Source organism: Rhinolophus hipposideros (assembly GCF_964194185.1).
Source record: "Rhinolophus hipposideros genome assembly, chromosome: X".
NCBI lineage: Eukaryota > Metazoa > Chordata > Mammalia > Chiroptera > Rhinolophidae > Rhinolophus > Rhinolophus hipposideros.
Genome location: NC_138046.1, coordinates 56,478,129 through 56,502,393, shown reverse-complemented (window position 1 = coordinate 56,502,393; position 24,265 = coordinate 56,478,129). Strand labels below are relative to the sequence as shown.

Sequence of the window (24,265 nt, the reverse complement as noted above, 5' to 3'; positions counted from 1 at the left end):
CTGCATTCATTCACAGGGGGTGTGGGAACGATAAGCATATTGTCCCAATTAGAAAATAAAACTCCGTGTCAGAATCAAGTATGATTTAATATGATCTGGTTTCCCTCCTCTTCCTTCACTCTACATTGGAGTGTTAGCCACCATCCCAAGCCCAAACAACATGAAGGTGATGTCCCAGATATTATGTTCTCTCTCTCCCTTAAAAAAAAATCAAATCAAAAAAATACTCAGGACAGGAAAAGACATAATGAAATTTTCATTTCTCCCACACATTAGAAACATTTTTAATTACAGTTCAGCTTCTCTAAGGACCATATCCAGTAGAAAAATGGCAAAAGCACAGAAAAGTTGGGTTGGAGGGAATCCCTGATAATGAGGCACGAAGTGAGAGATTTTACTCAGCCACTCCAGTGGACAAGCTGGAGGCTCATGCAGGTCCCTGAGAAAAAGAGTCATTCTGGTAAATGCCCTGAAGGAATCCTACTCTGCACTCCCTCCTCAGAGTGTGCCTACGAAGGTCTACTGAAAAGAGGGGTCCTTGATGAATGATCACTAGTAAAATCCTAACGGAGAGCTAACTCATTTGGGGAGCTCTTTTAATAGTAGGGGTTTTCTTCTTAACCAGGTTCTCATTGGAATTAAAAGACCCCAGCCACGCTTGTTATTACAGGTTCCACGTTAGTCAGACTATATTCTGGGGGGCACTCATAACTAGTAAGCGGTCACATCCTCTGATCAGTCAGGATACATGATGGTGGGATTCTGGGCCATCTGCTCATCCTGGGGAAAGCTCAGTAATGCTTCAAGCAAATTATCAGAGCTAGAAGATCACAGAGAGATTAAAGTGCATTATCCTGTAGGGTAGCCAGACAGCTGACGTGGGAGGGAGGAGTGCAAATGTTACTGCTGACCCTTTTAGGTATATGGTGGCTACCATGTTGTCCAAATATAGCAGTCATTCTGAAAGAAATCAAACCTATTTGGGGGCTGCTCTTTCTTCTGATAGGCTTACCAGAAAACTCAAGAAAATGTTCTGCTGGGTACTCACCCATAAGCCTCATCTTCTCCTTCAATTTCACAGTTGCTCTTGGCCATCCCCAACCCATCCCCGAATACCCAGAATGTAGAATCAGACAATGCTTTGCCTTGCTTCGGCATCAAAGGATGGCTCCAAGTTCTCAACCCTGCCCCGAGGGTGCCGGTGGCAGCAGACACAGTGGAGGTAGTCCACTACATTGTGGGTGAAGAGTGAACGCAACGGATGCAAGTACTGGAAGAAAAGGAGCATGAAGCCAATGGAAATCAGGTAAGCAATGATGAGCTGCAAGGCAATCAAGGAATGGCAGTAATTCAGTAACACTTTCACTCCAAAGAACTTAAAAACTAAGACCATGATCACATTCTCTACCAATCTCACACTGTAGTGCAGGCCCATATGTCCCCAGTTCTGACCCTTTTCCACAAGGTCCCTGTCTGCCAACTTCAATTGCAAAGCTGACCAGCAGGAGAAATTGATGCCTGCATAGAGGACAGTAACGGAAATCAGTACCACCAGGGTGCCTACCCGGCTGAAATTTTTCTCAATGTTATTGGGCATCTGAGCACCACTCCTCCAAAATTTAACCCAAGGCTCAAAGAGGATGATCAGGAAGTTGAGCAATAAGAAGGGCACAGCCTTCAATTTCAAGGTGGCTGAGAAGAGCACCAGAATCAGGAGGCGGGACGTGATCTCTAGTGTCCTCCAAATGGTGATGCAAAGGACTTCCAGCAGCCCAAGGCGGATCTTGTACTCATCATACTTAATCTGGATAGCCAACATGTTGCAGAGCGTAGCCCCATACGTGACAGATATCAGGGAAAAGACCATTAGCACAGCTGTAAAAAGAAAAAAAGAACAAGAAACAAAAAATAGGCCATCAGTTGATGTTGGTGAACCTTGTATTCTGACCCAGAGATCAAAAGAGAAGCTATGTAAACAAATAGCATGCACAAAACGAAAATGGAAAGGATAAACTAAAAAATATATTTTCATGATAGGGATTATGTCTATTTTTAAAATCTTTTTTCTACGTTTCTCTATTTCCTAAATTTCCCATAATGAATACCCACTGTAATTTTCCAATAACCATATGATCATACACAATGGACTTTTTAAAAAGAGTGGGTCTCAAAACTAACATTAAGAGGTCATGAACATAAGAAGAGCACATATAAAGGGATAACACAGCATCTACCTGAGGAAACAGGCTTCTGAGCAAACAATAAAGAATACAGAAAGAACTCTTATCTGAAAAAATACAGTTTTAGGAGGCTCACAGAGAAGCCCTTTGGTTTTACAAGTCTCTTCCTTGATGTATATCTTCGTCAAGGAACTAATCTTGTTGGTGCATATTTCTAGAATGTGTCAAAATGCATGCTGGAAATTACATGAGGGTAGAAGGGACCATCTCTACTTTGTTTACTGCTGTATCCTGAGTCTAACACACTTCCTAGCATACTGTAAGTGCTCAATAAATGTTGGTGGAATTAATGAATAATTCTGAGTTTAGCGAAGCAGCATAAAATACCCACTATTAGTAGCCCTTGGTTCAGCTGTGTGGAAGCTTGTGGAAATCACTGAGTATCTATGTACCTCACTTTCCCCAATTCACTGAGCTACTCCAGAATTGCTTCTCTTAATCATCAGCAATGGCAATTTATCACCCCAATGCTTTAGGAATCGCCAAACTTCCAGCAGAGTGGTTTAAAAATATGAAAACTCCGTTTCCTAGCCCATGATATCCATACCACTATATATTAGAATAGGGGCCCTGAAGGGCCAGGATGCTCACTAACCTGCTATGCTAAGTCCCAGATCACAGCATGGCCCTTTCCTTTTCTTCCTTTATATCAAAGGATACCAATCACTAAGAAAAATCTAGTGCTTTCAAGAAAAATGATAGGCCTGAGTGGTACTCATCCCCTCCCCAAGGAAAAAAAAAACTGCTGAAGCTTTCTGTTCCCATAAAAACACTACATCCAGAGAACTAGAGCTATGGAGGTATCTATTTAACCTGCAAGAAAGATGAAGGTCTCCTCATGGAAACCCAAAAGGAAGCACAGTTTTGTTTACTAGATCTTTTTCAGCTCTAAGAGTGATGAAATGTCAAAGACTGGAATGGGAGATTCTCCTAAAGTGTCTACTCTTAGCTGTATTTTTTTTCCAGTTTTATTGAGATATAATTGACATATAACATTGTATTAGTTTAAGGTGTGCAACATAATGATCTGATATACCCTTAGATTTATAAACCATTCTCAGTCCCATCCTTAAGAATTGATGCTCCTCCTGGAGTTGGGAACTTCAGAGCTTACGTACATTTATTCTAGTGTGGTAATGCTTTCCCTTAAATTAGAACTCATTCACTGATAGCAGTGCAGTAAAAGGAGGAAAGCCTGATGCTTCCAATAAGTGTAAAAACACCTTCCATCTGTCTCTCTACAAATAGACTCATGCCATAAGAGATCATAATGCTGCTAGTGAATTCACTCATCTGTGCTGATCCAGATGGCCTCTAAGAGAAAAAGGGATTAAAAAGGGGGTAGCAAGGAGAAGGTAGGAGGAAAACTAAACCAAAAAGTTGTTTATAAAACCTTAAAAGAGACAGTATTATCAGAAAGTTTTTAATAGGAGAAATCACTGAAGAATTGAAAACAAGACCTTGAAGAAAGCTTCCTTTACATACTTTGCATAGTAATATAGATAGAAATGCAGGCTCTAAACGCAAATATCCTGGATTCCAAACCAATCTTTGCACCTAATATTACTTATGGAACCTTGGGGAATTTGCTCAGCCTTGTAGTGCTTTTGCTTCCTCATGTGTAAAATGTGATAATAACAATAATTATCTCATAGGATTGTTGTGAGGACTAAATGAAATAACTACATGTAAAGTGTAGTAGGTGCATTTAATTTACTTAAAACTACCCTGACAGTTTGGAAATCAGGTGATTTTAAAACTGATAGAACACCTAGAAATAAGCCTTACGAAAATGTGCAAGTCCTTTATCACAGTTTTCTTGCTATAGGTCTTACACACTTACGACATAGATTGTGGTGAGGTTTCATGGGAGTATACTTATCTACAAATTCAGTAGTGGGCCTGTTCGTCTTGCCTGTCTGCTCTGCAGGGATTGTCATGAATAACCAAGGTAATAAGGAAACTCAGAAAGAAAATGAAGTCTCCAGAAAATGAACTTAGAGACATGGAAATATGTGACATCAATGGCAGAGAATTCAAGATTGCAGTTCTGAAAAAAGTCAACGAGATGCAAGAAAACACAGAAAGGCAATTTAATGAACTAAGAAATGCAATCAAAGAACAACATGAGCATTTTACGAAAGAGATTCAAATTTTAAAAAAGAACCAAATGGAATTTCTGGAGATTAAGAACTGAATAGAAGAAATTAAGAATGAAATAACTAGCTTAGGTAGTAGAGTTGACAAGATGGAGGAAAGAATCAGTGACATCGAAGATAGAAACCTGGAAATTACACAGATGGAAGAAGAAAAAGACTTGAGACTTAAAAGAAATTAAAGAACTCTACAAGAACTTTCTGACTCTATCAGAAAGAGCAAAATAAGAATAATGGGCATACCAGAAGGAAAAGAAAGAGAGAAGGGAACAGAGAATATATTGAAACAAATTGTTGATGAGAACTTCCCAAACTTGTGGAAAGAATTGGATCCTCGAATCCAAAGAGCAAATAGAACACCTAATTACCTCAATTCCAACAGGCCTTCTCCAAGGCACATTGTATTGAAGCTGTCTAAAATCAACCACAAAGAAAGAATCCTCAAAGCAGCCAGGGAAAAGAAGACTGTAACCTACAAAGGAAAGCCCATTAGATTATCATCAGATTTTTCAGTAGAAACTCTACAAGTCAGGTGGGCGTGGAACCAAATATTCAAAGTATTGAAAGAGAGAAATTATGAGCCAAGAATAATACATCCAGCAAAGATATCCTTTAGATATGAAGGAGGAATAAAGACATTTCCAGACATACAGAAGCTGAGGGAATTTTCTAATACACGACCTGCACTACAAGAAATACTAAAGGAGGCTATTCGACCACCATCAACAGGGACAATTTGTGGCAACGGAAACATAAAAAGGGGGAGAGAAAAGGCCTGAACCGGAAAATGGGAATGGAGAAAGTAAGCATGCTGAAGAAAATGGAATACTCTAAATATCAAACTTTCTTTTACATAATCTTAAGGGTAACCACTCAAAAAAAAATCCAGAACTGAAATATATACTGTAATAAAAGAAGAAACAGAGGGAAACATCATAGAATACCACCACACAAAAATAATAGACAACAACAAAAAGGCAACAACAATGGAGAGAGAGCCTTACCAGAAAACTAAAGATAGAATGACAGGAAATCCTCACATATCAATAATCACCCTAAATGTAAATGGACTGAACTCACCAATAAAGAGACACAGAGTAGCAGATTGGATCAAAAAACTAAACCCAACCATATGCTGTCTCCAAGAGACACATCTCAGCTATAAGTACAAGCATATACTCAAAGTGAGAGGGTGGAAATTGACACTCCAAGCAAATGGGACCCAGAGATAATCAGGTGTAGCCATAATGATATAAAATGAAACAGACTTCAGGGTGAAAAACATAACCAGAGACAAAGATGGACATTTCATAATGGTAAAGGGGAATATGCAACAAGAAGACATAAGAGTCATCAATATTTATACCCCAATCAGGGAGCACTGAAATATACCAAGCAACTACTAACAGAACTAAAGGGAGAAATTGACCAAAACACAATTATACTATGGGACTTAAATCCATCATTGACAGCTATGGATAGATCATCCAAACAGACAATAAACAACAAAATAGCAGCCCTAAATGACACATTAGATGAAATGGACATCATTGACATATATAGAGCACTTCATCCTAAAACATCAGACTATACATTCTTTTCTAGTGTACATGGAACATTCCCAAGGATAGACCATATATTGGGGCATAAAAGCAGCCTCAGCAAATTTAAGAAGATAGAACTCATACCAAGCATATTCTCTGATCACAAGGCTTTGAAATTGGATATCAACTGCGAAAAGAAAGCAGGGAAAAACACAAATACATGGAGATTAAACAACATACTTTTAAAGAACGACTGGATCAAACAAGAAATTAGAGAGATCAAAAAATACATAGAAACAAATGACAATGAAAATACATCCTACCAATATTTTTGGGATGCAGGAAAAGCAGTTTTAAGAGGGAAATTTATATCATTACAGGCCTATCTCAAGAAACAAGAAAAATCCCAAATAAATAACCTCATGTTACAACTTAAAGAACTAGAAAAAGAAGAACAAGTGAAACCCAAGTCAGCAGAAGAACGGAAATAACAAAAATCAGAGCAGAGCTCAATGAAATAGAGAACAAAAAGACAACAGAAAAAATTAATGTGACAAAGAGCTGGTTCTTTGGAAAAATTAATAAAATCAAAAAACCCTTGCTAGACTCACTAAGATAAAAAGAGAGAAGACACTAATTAACAAAATCAGAAATGAAAAAGGGGAAGTTATCACGGACACAACAGAAATACAAAGGATCATGCAAGAATACTATGAAGGACTATATGCCACCAAATTCAATAAACTAGAAGAAATGGACAAGTTCTTAGAAACATATAGCCTTCCAAGGCTGAACCATGAAGAACTGGAAAATCTAAACAGACCGATCACCAGTAAAGAAATTGAATCAGTCATCCAAAACCTTCCCAAAAGCAAAAGTCCTGGACCAGATGGCTTCACTAGTGAATTCTACCAAATCTTCAAAGAGGATCTGATACCAATCCTGCTCAAACTCTTCCAAAAAATTGAAGAAGAGACAGTACTCCCTAACTCATTTTATGAGACCAACATTACCCTGATACCAAACCTGGTAAGAACAACACAAAAAAAGAAAACTACAGGCCAATATCTCTGATGAATACTGATCCAAAAATCCTAAACAAAATTCTAGCAAATCAAATACAACAATGCATTAAAAAGATTATTCATCACGACCAAATTAGGTTCATCCCCGGGCACAAGGATGGTTCAACATCCGCAAATCCATCAATGTGATACATCACATAAACAAAATAAAGGACAAAAATCATATGACTATATCAATTCATGCAGAAAAAGCATTTGACAAGATACAACGTCCTTTTATGATTAAAACACTTAATAAAATAGGTATAGAAGGAAAATACCTTAACATAATAAAGGCCACATATGACAAACCCTCAGCTAATCTCATAATTGATGGTGAAAAACTGAAGCCCTTTTCTCTACATTCAGGAACACGACAGGGACATGTGTGTCCCCTATTACCTCTGCTTTTTAACATAGTTTGGAAGTCTTTGCTAGAGCAATCAGGCAAGAGAAAGAAATAAAAGGCATCCAAATTGGGAATGAAGAAGTTAAATTATCACTCTTTGCAGACAACATGATGCTATATATAGAAAACCCTAAAGACTCCACCAAAAAGCTGTTAGAAACAATCAATGAAGACAGTAAAGTTGCTGGCTACAAAATCAACGTACAAAAGTCCATTGCATTCCTATATACTAACAATGAAATCTCAGAAAAAGAAATACAAAAAACAATTCCCTTTGAAATTCAGCAAAAAGAATAAAATACCTAGGAATAAACTTAACCAAAGATGTGAAGGACCTATATGCTGAAAACTGTAAGATATTTTTGAAAGAAACTGAAGAAGACACAAAGAAATGGAAAGACATTCTGTGCTCATGGATTGGAAGAATCAACATAGTTAAAATGGCCATATTCCCCAAAGCAATATACAGATTTAATGCAATCCCCATCTAAATCCCAATGGCATATTTTTAAAAAATAGAACAAAACATCATCAGATTTGTTTAGAACCACAAAAAACCCCAAATAGTGAAAGCAATCTTAAGAAAAGAGAACAATACTGGAGGTATCGCATTCCCTGACTTTAGCGTGTACTACAGGGCTACAATAATCAAAACAGCACGATATTGGCAGAAAAACAGACACATAGACCAATGGAATGGAACTGAGATCCCAGAAAAAAGACCACATAAATATGGACAGACAATTTTTGACAAGGAAGCTAACAACATATAATGGAGGAAAGAGACTCTTCAATAAATGGTGATGGGAGAATTGTATAGCCAAGTGCAAAAGAATGAAACTGGACTGTTGTCTGTCACAATGTACCAAAATTAATTCAAAATGGATCAAAGACTTTAGCATAAGACCTGACACAATAAACTGCATAGAAGAAAACATAGGTACTAAACTTATGGATCTTGGGTTCAAAGAGCATTTTACGAATTTGACCCCAAAGGCAATGGAAGTAAAAGCTAAAATAAACGAATGGGACTATATGAAACTTAAAAGCTTATGCACAGCAAAAGAAACCATCGACAAAATAAAGAGGCAACCGACTGAATGGGAGAAGATTTTTGCAAACAATGTCTCCGATAAGGGGCTAATATCCAAAATATATGAGGAACTCATGAAGCTCAACAACCAAGAAACAAACAATCCAATTGAAAAATGGGCAGAGTAGCTGAAGAGACATTTCTCCACAGAGGACATACAAATGGCAAATAGACATATGAAAAAATGCTCAACGTCACTAATCATCAGAGAAATGCAAATAAAAACCACAATGAGATATCACCTCACCCAAGTCAGAATGGCTATCATCAACAAGACAAATAGTCACAAGTGTTGGAGAGGCTGTGGAGAAAAAGGAACCCTCATACACTGTTGGTGGGAATGCAGACTGGTGCAGCCGCTATGCAAGGCAGTGTGGAGCTTCCTCAAAAAATTACGGATAGAATTACCATATGACCCAGCAATCTCTCTCCTGGGTATCTACCCCAAAAATTTGAAAACATTTATACATAAAGACACGTGTGCTCCAATATTCATTGCAGCTTTGTTTACGGTGGCCAAGACATGGAAACAACCAAAATGTCCTTCGATAGATGAATGGATAAAGAAGTTGTGGTACATATACACAATGGAATACTATTTGGTGGTAAGAAAAGATGATATAGGAACATTTGTGACAACATGGATGGATCTTGAGAATATAATGCTAAGTGAAATAAGTCAGACAGAAAAAGCAGAGAACCATATGATTTCACTGATATATGGTATATAAACCAAAAACAACTGAAGAACAAGACAAACAAATGAGAAACAAAAACTAATAGACCCAGATAATACTTTAGTGGTTACCAGAGGGTAAGGGGGGTGGGGGGAGGGAGATGAGGGTAAGGAGGATTAAATATATGGTGATGGAAGGAGAACTGACTCTGGGTGGTGAACACACAATGGGATTTATAGATGATGTAATACAGAATTGTACACCTGAAATCTATGTAATTTCACTAACAATTTTCACCCCAATAAATTTTTAAAAAAAGAAAAAAAAATTAATGAAATGGAGAGATGTATTATCTTCTAATATAAAATTGATTGATCCTATAAAGATGTAAATTCCATTCAAAATAGCCTAAATAATTTAATGTGATCCCATTCACAGTCTCAATGAAATACTATTTCTTTTGTTGTTGTTATTGTTTGCTTTGCTTTGTTTTTTGGTGGGGGGACTGACAAATTGTGGAAATTCATCAATTTGGAAGATCAGGCTAAATTACTCTATCAGATATGTATTGTGAAAGGCCTTTGTAAAAAAAAAAGACACAAGACCTAATATCAATTAAGTATTTGAATATATAAAAATGTAATACTTCAGAATGCCAGAAGTATACTATGCATCTATACATCATGTACTGCACGTGTCCTGCACCTGTTACATGTATGACATGTATATGCACATTTAAAATATGTGTGTATGTACACAAACACAAAACATTATATAAATGTGTACATACATACTTATCCACAGCAGAGAAATGGTTAATAGCCAGAATAAGAAAAATTAATTATGTATTCTATAAATTAATAAAAGTTAAACCCACTAAAATTTGAGTAATATACATAAATAAGCAATTTAGAGAACACAATGACCAAACATGAAAAGATACTCAGCTTGCTTCATAATAAAGGATGCAAATTATTTTTAAAAATCAGTTATTTTATAATTATACAACTAAGTGATATTTAGTTTAAGATATGAAGAAACAGGCATATTCATATGCTGTTGGTGAGAATAGAAATTCATAAAACCTTTAGGGTGGGCTATTTGGCAGAACGGATAAAATTCTAAAGATGCATGTTCTTTAATCCAGCAATTCTACTGCTCAGAATTTATCCTACAAAATCTCATTCCAGTACACAGATGTTCACTGAAGCATAGTTTGTAATTAGAAAAAACTTTTTGTGTGGGAAATTAGACACAAACTTTAATCCTACCAATAGAAGGTTAGAAAAATAGGAAAGAATGATCCAACTCATATAAGGGAAATATATATTATATATTTATCATTATTACTATATATGTATGTATAAATAACCATTGAAGAAAGGTATATTGGTATATTGTTGAAAAAGACATGTTGCTGAACAGAATGTTTAATACAGTCCTTTTTTGACAAACATATATACATATGTTGTATGTATGTTTATATTTACATAGTAAAAAGAAGTCTGAAAGGATATATACTAAGTGATTAATAGAGATTACCTTTGAGGAGACTACATTTCACATATATATATTATATAATATATACATATATATTATATATTTATTTCTGTATGGTTTTGAATCTTTACAACTGTATATGATTTTTATAATTAAAAAAATAAGCAGCAAAAGTAAAATGTGATCATGATAAAAATTTCAAACCATACAGAGAAGAGTATAAAATAAAAAGGAAAAGTTGGATGACTCATTTCCACTCCCCAGAGGTAAACTGTTTCCTGCATATCTTTCCAGAAATTTTCTGTGCATATACAATTATGTGTAGGTCTGTTGGTTTGTTCATGTATTACCTTTGTAATGTATACATATTTTAATTAGATGATTTGATGACCCTCAAAATTCTCAGGAGGAAAAGCATCATTTCCAGAGATTTTTCTCCTCACACTATTGTCCATTCTAGGTATGTAAAAAGCTTTAAGACCAATAGAACTTCATGAACAATTCTTAGTGGAGAAAAGCAGAAAAAAGGGCAAATTTCCTCTTCACATTTGAGACATGGGTGTTTGCCAAGCAGCGTAAGTGCCTAATAATAAGAAAATGGTACAAAGCTGTACCCACAGCTGTACCAGCTCCAGCCCAAACAGATGAAGCTAATCTCAGGTTGTTAAAACTCATTAATAGTATTTTATCTCAACTTTGAAAACACTGACTCACATTTCGTCCTCTGCTAGAATTCTTACTCATCTCAGGATTCCTCTTTTACGAGTGGGAAATGAAGATGCCTAACTAATTAGCACTGCACCTTCACAGAGGTCACTAACATCAAACTTCCCTATTTATTTACTTATTTTACAAAAACTCTTAAATAATTTAAGTTTTATGGATTTTGTTAGGATTGGGGGCAAGTCATGCTTCCTATTCAATGTGTTCCACAAAAACGACAAAAATAAAACAAAAACAAGGTGAGAAATGAAGACAGTGACTAATTTGGTAACTTCCCCCAAAGATCACAGAGAAGATCAGAACTGGGACCAGGCATGACTCTCATCACTATTCATCCCACACCCATTCTCTTTCTCCCCACTGGGAGAAGTGATTAAAATCACTGGTTCCAAAATGTGGCTGACCAGAATCAACTGGGTACATCCAAACAGATTCCTGGCTTCCCCCATCAGGTCTGAGCAGGAAATGCGATTTTAAAAGCAGCTTTCACCCAGTAATATGTTTCCTCATGATCGATAATATTTGGGAACCTCTTATTTAAAGATAGTCATCCCTAAATGAAACAAACAAACAAATAAAAAACCTTTCAGAATAATTTAAATAATTTGGGCTGGGGAATATCTCCTACTGACTGCTGGTATTACTAGCTTCTTTTGGGCCCAGAGAGAGTTTATCTGTGACATCTTTAGTTTAAATAGCTTACCCCAATTTAAGAAATCTGACAGGCCTGAGGTGTCTGGATCCCCAAATTCTTTGACTATCTACCAGTGCTGTCCAGTAGAATTTTGGACAGTGATGACAATGTTCTGTAATACCTGTACTGTTTAATAAGTGACCACTAGCCACACATAGCTATTGAACACTTGAAATGTAGCTAGTATGATTGAGGAAGCGAATTTTTAATTTCGTTTTTCTTTTTAACTTAAATAGCCACATGAAGCTGCTGGCCAGTGTATTGGACAACTCAGGTCTAGAAATCTAAAACCCTTGATTTAAATGGAGCCCTCCCCAATCCTGACCCCACTCACCTCTACCCTGGGGGATCTCTGCAGAGATCAGGGTCACATAGAGCTGATAGGTCAGCTGGGGCACTGAGCCCAAGAAGGCTTGGATCTGTGACATACGTTTGTAGGCATTGCGGTGCATAGCCAGGGTCCGGATGGAGTGGCCCACCTCCCATTCTATCAGCACCTCCTCGCCATTTATTAGCATCTTCTTTCGGGTGAGGCTGACATAGGGCTCCTCCTGCCCTTCTTTCTTCCACAGTGTGAGGTACTTAATCATGGCCTCCAAACATCTGCAGAAGTAAAGCATCATGGGAACTTAACTAAAGCTGTCCTGTGAAGGGAGGTTGTAGTGAGGGGGAAAATAAATTGGGGAGGTGGTGCTACTTTTTGCCATTCCTTCTCTCCTGTTCTACTCATTTCTCATAAGTCAAAGAGTTGGTCATGCCTTCTACAAATTACTTGAGTCTAAATCTTTTATTTTTCCCTTGTTGGTTATGGATCAACCTAAGAACACCATTTCAGAAGTGTTTCTTTGAGGACTTAAGGAATTGCTTTGTCTCCTTAAGAATAGGCCTGTGGTAGAAAAATGCATTGAACACAAAGATGTGAAGTAAATAATGTGCTGAAAGAGAATAATGAAGGTTCCAAAAGGCCCTGGATTTCATAACACCTCAAGTTCCTGAGGTAAAATATTCCTAACTCAAAGCACTCGGCTCCATAATCAAGGCTCCTGAGTTCTGCTTTTCCAAGAAAAAAAGCCTACAACTATGACTATCTCAGCCAAAATGTCTTGGAGGGGAAAAAAAACCTCTCACATACAAGGAAAAGCCATTTAGCAACAAAGGTACTTAAAAGACTTGACAATTCAGAATCAAATGCACTATGTACCTAGAGGACTTCAAAAGTTCTCTCTAAAGGTTGCTTTAGAGGCCTCCTGACCTGTTTGTGGACAATAGCCTTTTAAACACCATTCGTTATTTACAAAGAGGAAAACATAAGAGTCTACCATCCTTGAAATCGTAGTAAGACCACATTTCCTGCTGTACCCCTTTCCATTTCCCTCATATAAATCAGAACTGTTTAGCAGTTCTGATGTGATGAATAGAAGTAACTAGAACATCTTGTTTGGAATACCTGAGCTACCAAATCCTCCATTCACCCTGAAATGAATGGAAATTGTGGACTATTCTTAGGAAGTGTGTAGTTTGAAACATCCACTTTCTAGGGACAAACTCAAAAACCAAGAGAAAAAGATGGAAGGAGACAACAGAGAAGAAGAAAGTGACATTCTCTTCCTACTCAGGGAAAATGTATAGTGCATTTCTAACAAAAGATTTTAGATTTTAACCCAAGCCCATTAATGTTATTGCTGAATAAAATATTGGAGGAGGCGGTAGCATGAAATGTTGATTATCCTTCTATTCTTAAGGCTATTTACTGGTTTAAGTAAGGGTGTTAGCATTGCTTATAAGGTTCATACATTAGAGTACATTTTCATTTCCAGAAGTGTCTTTGCATTTCATGTAAGGGACCCAGGCCCTCTACACACTTTCATGTGCCGAATAGCACTGATCAAGTTCCTACCTAGCTAAAAAATAATTTGCCTTGAAAATAAGAATATCAAGGATATAATTTATGAGCTTTTAATTATTTTTTCCCTGCTGTGGGGCTAGCTGACTAAGATTATAAATGGTTTCCAATAGTTTCTAGTAGAAGCTAAATGACAGAAATGAAATACAGTACTCAACACACAGTATGGAGGGTCCAAATCAAAGATGACTTGGGAGGCCACAGAGCAAAAAGGGAAGTCAAAACTGGGGGCTGGGTCATTACTTGCTGAAATTTGCATCTTGAGAGTGTTTGATCTGTTAACTCAATAAATTGCATTTGAAAAGGGAAAGAAAAATGGTTTCTATGCTCCTCTAGTAACATCTCTAAATTTCTTGTTTCCAAGTTCATAATGAGGTCTTCCTTTTACAGCTTAACTTCAAAGATTCAGAACTGAAAGGACCTTTTTAGATTACCTAGTCCAAAGGTTGCACATAGGCCAGCTGAATCACATCTAACCAACAACTGCAGTTTGTTTGGCCCATACCATGTTTTTATTTCATTAGTCAGTTGCCAAAATTCTAAATCATGATATTTCTTATAAAATCCTGTCTTGGAAGCTTCTCCTGAAAAGTTAGGTGATCTGGCGATACTGGGTCTGAATTCCAACAAGGAAATAATGGGCAGGGGCTATAGAGCGGCTGCCTCCTCTAGGCAGATCATGTGAACTCCAGATTGCCAGTCCTCACTGCTCTCCATCATTTCTCTAACACTGAGACTCCATTTTCATTTATCGTCACATATGAAGCTACTGTTTTTCTCATACTTCGCCCACTTTAATCATTTATGATATATGCCTGGCCTCTGTAAGCATTTGAGATCTATGATCCAGCCTAAGCAACCCATTTATATTATAGATGGAGGAACTGTGACCCAAGGCATCTTCAGAGATTTCATCAAGGCCATGCAACTAGTCAATGACAGAGGGAGGACTAGATTCTAGATCTCCTAAATTCTAGGCCACTGTTCCTGTTGATATCCCACATTTTTCTCTGATGGAGCCTAACCAATTCCTCCCAGTTTAAACATATATTTATTTTTAAAAATTTTAAAGGGAGAGTTCCATTCTTTATCAGTTTCAGACTGTGTTTATTTCTATAAGGATAAAATATCTTCCCATCACAATTACAACATCAACACTCTGAACCATATTACTCAGCTGACTGCAGATTTCTGCCACTCTTGCAGTCAAGACAAACTTGGTCCATTCCTTTCTCCTGACCTCATAAGTTTTGCAATGTCTCCCTACCTGGAAAATCCCATAGTGTCCAGATGAGACTGCTGACACAGATGCCTGCCTCCCTGGGATAAGGCACATTCTTGTCCCTTCAAGGCAATCTGAATGGAAAGACTTGATACTATTACATTGTGCTACAGCATCCAGATGGACAAAAGAACTATCTTCTTTTGCCCCCTTCTAACCATGTACCTTCATTGCAGAAAGATACAAAGAGATAAACAGTAGACAGATGAACTGACAGAGAAAAATGAACAATGGGTTGAGGTACTAGATGACCACAGATGGCTTAAAGTATTTTCCAGATGTCAAATAACTCTGGAAAATTTTTAAATGGCAGCAGCAGCACCAGCCCAAGTAGTTCAGGGTAAAGAAACTGAGTGAGATGGGATGGAAGGGGGGAAGGAAATTTCATCCATCTATGGAGTGTCTAAAAGGCAGTCAAAATAACACACTCTTAAGCTATGACCAGTGTGCACAAGGTGACCACATCAGTTGGTCCCATACGAATTTTCACAACCCAAATCCAGATAGCAAACATTGTCTCCTCTATGAAATCTTACCAATGGTACCACACATAGTTTTAGAACACAGGTACACGTCCTGTGTTCACTGTGGTGGTATTTAAGGTTTTCAGATAAGAATTTTGGATGGTAGGCAGAGAAGCCAAGAGTGGGAGGAAATGGGAGAATCAATTAGAGGCACAGTATCAGTCACAAGACTGATTGGATTCATCTTTCTCTGCATAAGTGTGGGGTGGTAGGGGAGAAAGGAAGAGATTAAAAAGTTGCTCACCTGATAACAGGTCCCAAGAGGATTAGATGCATAAACAATGATAGTGGCTTATCTTTGGCCAGATCTCTGTGGACAAAAATGAGTGTCAACTGGACCATAATAGATGAAAACATAAAGAAGGAAAAGGTGTATGTCATCCAGTAGGTTTCACTATCCTTTAGATAGATTCTAACCATGTACAAGGCCGATGCAGCCTCCCCACAGTACAAAAAGGTGGAGAAAAGGATGCCAAATGGAAAGGTAAATCGGGGGTTGACCCCACGGATGACATCTTCCTCCAGGGATGAAATCAGATCCACGTTTGGCTCCTCAGGAATTTCATACACTCGGTCCATTGTCGAGGTTCTGAGTGTTGTGGTCTGGTCTTCAGAGCACTTCCCACCCCCAAACCCCAAGAGAACCTTGTAGCCACTGCAGTCCAAGTATTGGCGAGGAGAGCTGTCAAGTCCAATTCCAGTTAGGAGATTCACTAGTCAGAGCAGGAGACCTTCTCTTCTGGTCTCAGATTAGACTTGTTGGAGTCTGGGATGGAGAGCCCAGGAGTACCACTTTGAACGTGACTCTTGATTGACCCAGGATTACAATCGTCAATATACGTGCTGTGAAACTTGGACGAGGCTAAAGCAAGCAGTTTTGCACCCAGTCCAGAGTCCAGTTCCAGGCGCTTGAAGGGCCATGGTGACAGTTGTTTTCGTGGCAGCTCCTCCTTTCGCGGCCCCCCAGGCAAGGGAGAGGGGCGTAGCCACTCTGTCGGGGCACCCGCACTCAACCGCTCCTCTCGAGGAGTCCTGACCAGTGTGCCCTCTCAAATCAGCTGATAACTGAGCCAGGGCAGAAGAGGGGGCGCAGCCTGAGCGTCCCTTCGTGGATTCAGTTCAGTACCGTAGCTAGTGCTAGGCTGTGGCTATTAAGTCGCCCGCTCGCCGGCTCGCCCGACGCTTCCTCAGAACCTGGGCTGAGTCGAGTGTTTTGGGGATGGCTTCTCAGAATCCAAGCTCCGCCCCCAAGGCAGCCGAGCCCCAGGCAGGAGCAAAGCCACAGCGCTGTCTCCGAGTGCAGTCTCTGGGGAAAGAAGTAGAGTGCGCGCTGCAGGGTTAAGAGAAAGCTGGAGGGGCTTCTTTACCACGGAGAGACTTTACTACCGAGAAGCACGACGTGCGAGGCGCCAACCCAGCTGGGCATATGTCGCCAAACTTGGGTGCCGTCTGCTGCATGGGTCTTGCCTTGCCCGCATTTCAGCTGTGAGAGGACGGATGTTTCAGGAACTAAGGCACCAATGGGCGCATGGGGGTGGGGGGCTGCGAAATGGGAGGGATAGCTGAGGCCAAAAATCAGCCTTCGAGTTCCAGGGCGGGATGCTCGGTGTGGAGCGGCGAGACACAAAGGGGCTTGGGCCAATCTTCAGAAGCACTTCTCACAACGACTTTCGACCCCAGAGGGAGCCACAGCTTTCCTCTTCCCCCAAAACAGCAGACGCCTGCTTCTACCCCGCCCTCCCTAACTAGCTCGCTCCCACACTTGCTCAACCCACGCAGTTAGGCAGGTGTGTCTCCCTGGGCCTCGCGGTTGAACTTCCCTAGGTCCTATTGCCCTGCAGATACTATCGTGGTGGGGTGGGGTGGAAGACCTGGGAGGCAATTGGGCCATAGAGTTTCCTTTCCAGGCAAAACTGTACGCAGCAGAGGGAAGATAAAGAAGGATTAGGAGGGTGTCAAGACTCAAGGTCAGCCCACAGACACTGAAAGCTCATATTATATGCCTTAATTTCTTCACTTGCAAAATGAGGAGCCGATAGGAACATTAAAATGAACTTTGAGGTCTTTGACTGGGAAGTTCTGAAGAGGTGCCAAATTCTAAATAGACTGGAGAGGAGCCAAGAGAGCTGTTAGTAAAAACTGAGAGGGATGTCTTAAAGAACTCTGAAAATTGCCTGAATTCTTAAGAGCAATACTCCCCCACTTCACTGAGCTTTTGTTTTCATGCCTTCATTTGCATAATTCTAAACCTCAGAGGAAAAGAAAGCATCTGCCTCCTGGTAGTAATATAAATGTAGCAGAGCCTGTGCCAGTCTCCTTTTGCTGCAGGAAGTTAGTAAAAAGAAATCTGTGTGTGGAGTAGCCAAGTAGTAGCCACCAAAATGATGGCCTTGAGAAAGACGTAGTCTTGTGTTGGTTTTTAAGATCCCTGCAATTGCTGCCTCCTTTCCTCAGGGCTGATTCAGAGACAGATCAACTTCTAAAGTTTGTTGCTTTTGAAGCAGTCATCCCATCTTGGTCTGCACTTGTGCTACCAGCTGGGCTAACAGGCTGACCCTTCCTCCGTTCCATTTCACAAGGCAGGTCCACACTGTTGGAGAACACTTCACACAGTGTTGATTGGTCAGGGCTTTCCAACTGGCATAAGGTTCTCCACCAACAGTATATGGTGCAGAACTGCCTGGGGGCTTCTTAGGAACCTATTCTCAAGATTGATTTCAAGTAAGGTGACAAACTCATCTCAGGTTGCTCAGGATGAGTTGGTCACCCTAACACTGGAGACTGAAGCTAGGAAGAATATAGAATCCCAATGCTTTTCTTTTAGTCTTTCCTCCTTCTTCCCTGTGCCTTCATCACTCCCCCAATACACAAATCTACAAGGCCTTCCTACTTTGTTCCAAAACAACTCCTGTCTGCCATTCAAGAGTCTATAATCACCACTAGTATTGCCCTCTCCAACTTTATTGCCCACGTCACTCTACCACACACCCTGTGCTCCAGTCCAGCAGGTTTTATCACTTAATTATACTTGCCTCGCTCACTCCCACCTCTGTGCCTTGTTGAGGCCATTTACCACCCCCTTCACTCTTTTCTCTCTAGTCCAAACCCTGACCTTCTTTCAAGGGTCAGCTCAAGTACAAGTGCACCTCGTTTTATTGCGTGTCACTTTATTGTGCTTCACAGATGCTGCAATTTTTACAAATCGAAGGCAAAAACCTCCAGCAGTAAAAAGATTATAATTTCCTTTATTGGGATGGTCTGGAATCGAATCCACAATATCTGTGAGGTATGCCTGTACTACCTCCTCCAGGAAGCCTTCTCTTACCTCCCTAACCCTCACTTTTCCCTTTGTCTTTGTGCTACTGGCACATGCTCTCTTGTACTAGTCCTTGAACAATTTGTGTTTGCCCTGCCTCCCCAACAGAAGTGTAGACACAGAGAGTGTTGCTCAATTACTGTTTATTGTGGTTCTTGTTGATGGCAATGGTGATTGACAAATGGTGATGGTGATGAAGCTTCTTCCCCCATACTTCCTCCAGGAAACCATGCAAAACTCAGGCACACTCATCTCTAAGAGCTGTACCTTATGTAGCCAGGGCATAAAGTCCCTTGGGACACCCACTGCCTTGGTTAGCCATTCAGCTCACAGAGGATGCCAGGCACATGATCTGTCCCTTCTCAGAATTCTTACAGCACATATTTGTCAAGACCACAGTTCAGCACCAAATTACAAATTATTTCAAGTGTATTAATTTTTACTCCATGACTGAATTACCATATGCTCCTTGAAGGCATTGCTGCTGGTGTTACACTTTTTCTGGATTCCCCCATGGCTGGTATAGACCTGTAAATTTCCTGCCATCTGATCCCCTTCACCCATCAGCTTCTCTATTTTCAGCCCCAGGACTCTCTGGCGCTTTAGGTCACTGAATCCTCTGGTCTCTTATTTCCCTGTTCCTTTTGCCCTGCTAGGAGAAACTGAGAATTTGCCCTGCTTCTCTCCAACTCTCTTTCCTCTTTCAGGCAATATCCAGACTCCAGCTCTTTACTCTTTTTAGGACTAGAGACTTTGGAAATGTTGACAGTCAGGAGACTGCTGAGGCCCTGGGAACCCCTTCCCCATTAAGAGCACTGATATCCCAAGGACTGGTTATCTAAAGTGATACCCCTAGCTAACCCCTGAATGCTAGGTAGTGTTCAGGGAAATTTCTTCCTCTTGAAGAACCAAAGTTCTGCAGGAAAGGGTGATCCAAGATTGATTCCTCACCGACCCCTACCTCCAACCCCCAACTCAGCAGGAACAGAAAATGGGTCTAAAAGCTCTCGGCATCTTTATCAGCATTCAGAACCCCTCTGAACCATATAAGGCTCAGGTGTATGTTTGAGCTTTCAAAGCCACTGTAGCCAGAGCTGACTTGTTAGACATAGCTGGCATCCACATGGGAAGAGGTGATTGACAAATAAATGGTGATGGTAATGACAGTCCAGTCACAGGACTCTAGGTGGTGGGAGGGGCTGGGCAAGGCCTGGAAAGTCAGTAGCTAGGATGGAAGAATGGCTTCCTTCTATAGAATGCTCGGTTTGTACTGTTAGCATCCTTACAAGATACCTGATGCAAAATCAGTCACATATCCTCTGTGCCTTCTCTCTCTCTTTTTAAAAAATTATATACCATAGTCGTTTTTGTTTGTTTGTTTGGTTGGTTGGTTTAAGGAGGGCGCAGCTCACAGTGGCCCATGTGGGAATAGAACTGGCAACCTTGGTGCCATCAGCATCACGCTCCAAACAACTGAGCTAACTGGCCACCCCTGTGCCTCCTCTTTTCGACAGACTCTTGCCTATCCTGTTCCAAGCCACTCCCTCATCAGTATCTGGGTGGCATCTGGGCCTGGAGTCAAAACAACAAGTGAGTTCCCTACAGCCCTCACCCCTAGCATTTTTCTTTTTAAAAATCGGGTTAAATGATCACCTCAATTAGTATCGAAGGGGAAGAAGTACTATCACAAAATGCAGCATGGAATTTGGGGAGAATGGATGTTGCCAGGCAGTTGGCAAGCTCTACTTACTTTGCCTGGTGGAGGGAAGGTATGGGAGAGGGGGGGTTGTAATAGATATGATTTATTCTTTAAATAATGGCTGTATTGAGATATAATTTACATACCATACAATTCTCCCATTTAAAGGGTACAATTCACTGGTTTTAGTAAAAAGTTGTACAGCCATTACCACTATCTAGTTCCAGAATATTTTCATCACCCCAGAAAGAAACCCCATGCCCATTAAGCCTTCACTCCCTATTCCCTCCTCCCCCAAGACCTGGAAAAATAACTAATCTACTTTCCATCTCTATGGATTTGTCTATTCTGGACATTTCATATAAATGGAATCTTACAATATATGGCCTTTTGTGTGTCTGGGCTTCTTTCACTAAGCATAATGTTACCCAAGTTCATCCATGTTGTAGCATGTGTCAGTACTTCACTTCTTTTTATGGTGAATAATATTCCATTATATAGAGATACAACATATTGTTTATCCATTCATTTGTGAATGGACATAAAGGTTTGTATTAGTCAGGATTCTCCAGAGAAGCAGAATGGTGAGGGGAGGGGAGAAAGATATGTTAAGAAATTGGCTCATACAATTACGGAGACTGGTTTGCAGTACAGGCAAGCAGGCTGTAAATTCAGGAAAGATTTGATGTTGCAGTCTTGAGTACAAAAGCCGGAGCTTCAAGTAGCATTTATACGTTGCAGCGTGGAGGCAGAATTCCTTTTTCTTCAGGATACTTCAGTCTTTGTGCCTCAGGCCGTCAACTGATTGGATGAGGCCCATCCACATTATGGAGGGTAATTTGTTTTACCCAGCATCTACTAATTTAAATATTAATCACATCTAAAACATACCTTCACAACACATCTAGACTGGTATTTGACCAAACAACTGGGCATCACAGCCTAGTCAAGTTGTCGTATAAAATTAAGCATCACAGGGTTGTTTCTATTTTTTGGCTATTATGAATAATGCAGCTAGGAATATTTATGTACACATTTTTACATAAACGTATGTTTTGAGTTCACTTGGGTACATTCCTACAAGTAAAATGCTGGATCATATGGTAACTACATGTAAAATTTTGAGGGACTGCCAGACTTTTCCAAAGTGGCTGTACCATTTTACATTTCCATCAGCTGTGTTTTTCCATATCCTCAACAACACTTGTCATCTTTTTCATTATAGTCTTCCTAGTGGTTTTTGATTTGCATTTCCTTGATGACTAAATTGGTTGTGTGTGTGTGTGTGTGTGTGTGTGTGTGTGTTCACTTGAAAACCAGCTGGCCACATTCATTCAATTATTTCAATAAACATTTATTTGTAAATATTTGTAGTAGCAATGAGCAAGACAAAGATCTCTGCTCTCAAGTAGTAGATATTTATCCTTTTTGAGAGTGTTGCTGTCCAGCATTTGAACCCCTTTATTTGGGGGAGAGGACATAGAAATTTAGGTACCTTGTTTCCCCCACAATAAGACCAGGTCTTATATTAGTTTTGCTCCAAAAGACGCATTGGAGCTTATGTTCAGGGGACCTCATCCTGAAAAATCATGCTAGGACTTATTTTATGGTTAGGTCTTATTTTGGGGGAAACACAGTAGGAAGCTGGTCCCTCTTACAGTCAGAGCACAGGCATGTGATTTATGCTTACTCTATCAAAGGATCCATCCTCTGAATTGGGAGACAGTGACCCAAAGAAGTAGACAATCTTCTCCAATTGAGACGGTCATGAAAATGTACCTCTCAGTTCTTCCAATGTGGAGAGTGTAATTGACCTTTGCCCCAGCTGCTGTACTCTCAATTCACCCGAATATTTGCTGCTTTGCTCTGAGTATTTGCCACATTGCTCCCAGCCAGTAACTGAGCACAGCTGGGATATGAAGTTAGGCCCATTTCTGGGAGACATAGGACTGTGTGACCTATAACTTATGCTTATGTTCAGGGGACGTCATCCTGAAAAATCATGCTAGGACTTATTTTATGGTTAGGTCTTATTTTGGGGGAAACACAGTAGGAAGCTGGTCCCTCTTACAGTCAGAGCACAGGCATGTGATTTATGCTTACTCTATCAAAGGATCCATCCTCTGAATTGGGAGACAGTGGCAACGGGACTCCCCTTCAGCCTGGTCAAACTTGATCAGCACTGGACTTCAGTCTTTGACTCTTCATATCCAACCTTCTTTCCTTCTCCCATCTATAAGGTCAGATTTACATTGAAGTCTGACAGTTCTCCCAGCTTCCTCTAGCTCCCTCCCTATTTTCTCTCATAGGCATTCTCCCCAATAAATCTCTTCTGTGTCTAATACCAGCTTGGTATCCGCTCCTCCGAGGACCTGAGCTAACACAGTAATTGTGCAAGCAGTGGCAATGGTAGTAATTATGGCAGCTGTGATGGTGGCTGTGTAGCCCTGAGTCTGGTTCTCCAGTCCAAACTGTGATTCTGTGAGCTATTCCATATGCTTTCAAGACAAATATTTTCTGCTTAAGTTTGTTCACAACTAAGAACCCTCTGGATTATATGGGGAAGGGACAAAAACATTCAGTTATGACACAGCATGCCACAGAGTCTGTGGGAACTTGAAGGGGGCACCTAACCCAGTCTTTATGAAATCTCAAATGAAATAACTGTATGCTATCTGGAATTGCTAGTCAGCTCTTGTCACTAACCTTATAGGCCATCCCAAATTCAAAGGGTCATGACCAATTCCCCAATTTACCATTCCTTAGGCAGTTCTCATAGTTACATTCACAGAAGAATCATTTGGGGAGGAGGACCACTTTCAGACCTCAGGGACCCATGCTTTTCAGCAATGCAGGTGCTCAGAGAATTATACATTAAGAAAAACTGTCCTAGGGATAGCCCCACAATCGTCCCCAGAATTATTTTGTTCATTATCATAGTATGCATTTCATAAATATTGGCAGCAAAGGTCAATTAACTCTGTGGCCTGGGCTAGAGTTAAGATAGACTTAAGAGTCATTCCACTCACAAATGTCTGTCCCTGACGCCAAAGCCTTTGATTTCCTTGGACTGCCCACAAAGAACATCACCTGGAGTTTGCTCCCTAGTACAATTCAGTAAGAATTAAACTATCTGCACAACTTTCGTATTCTTTCTTATTGGATACCTTATGCATTTGTTGGACCTTAATGTGCTCAACCTTATGGCCAAGTGAAGGAGCTATTCCAAGTGCCAAGAGGAGAAAGAGACTCCCCCTAGGCTGCCTGATGACTTAATAGATGAGCTAAGAGTAGAAAGCAACAGGTAAGATCATGAACCTTGTGCCATTACCAGATCACCTCCCCAGCATGCCTGCCTTTCCTATTTGGCTTTACGATGAAAGGGTCCCCAAACCATAAAGAACTTCAGCTCTCTTTTTTAAAAAATGGAGTTATTATTAG

General features: G+C 40.0%; 1 protein-coding gene across 1 annotated transcript; it reads right to left on the bottom strand.

The window, feature by feature from the left end:
- Positions 1-241: 241 nt before the first annotated feature.
- XKRX (XK related X-linked) lies at positions 242-16,388 on the bottom strand (the record flags this gene model as incomplete). The annotated part of the gene is made up of 3 exons (XM_081042649.1): positions 242-1,875; positions 12,435-12,703; positions 16,054-16,388. 3 exons carry the CDS (start codon positions 16,386-16,388, stop codon positions 1,130-1,132), a joined length of 1,350 nt encoding a protein of 449 aa, XP_080898775.1. The 3' UTR covers positions 242-1,129.
- Between the last annotated feature and the right edge of the window lie 7,877 nt (positions 16,389-24,265).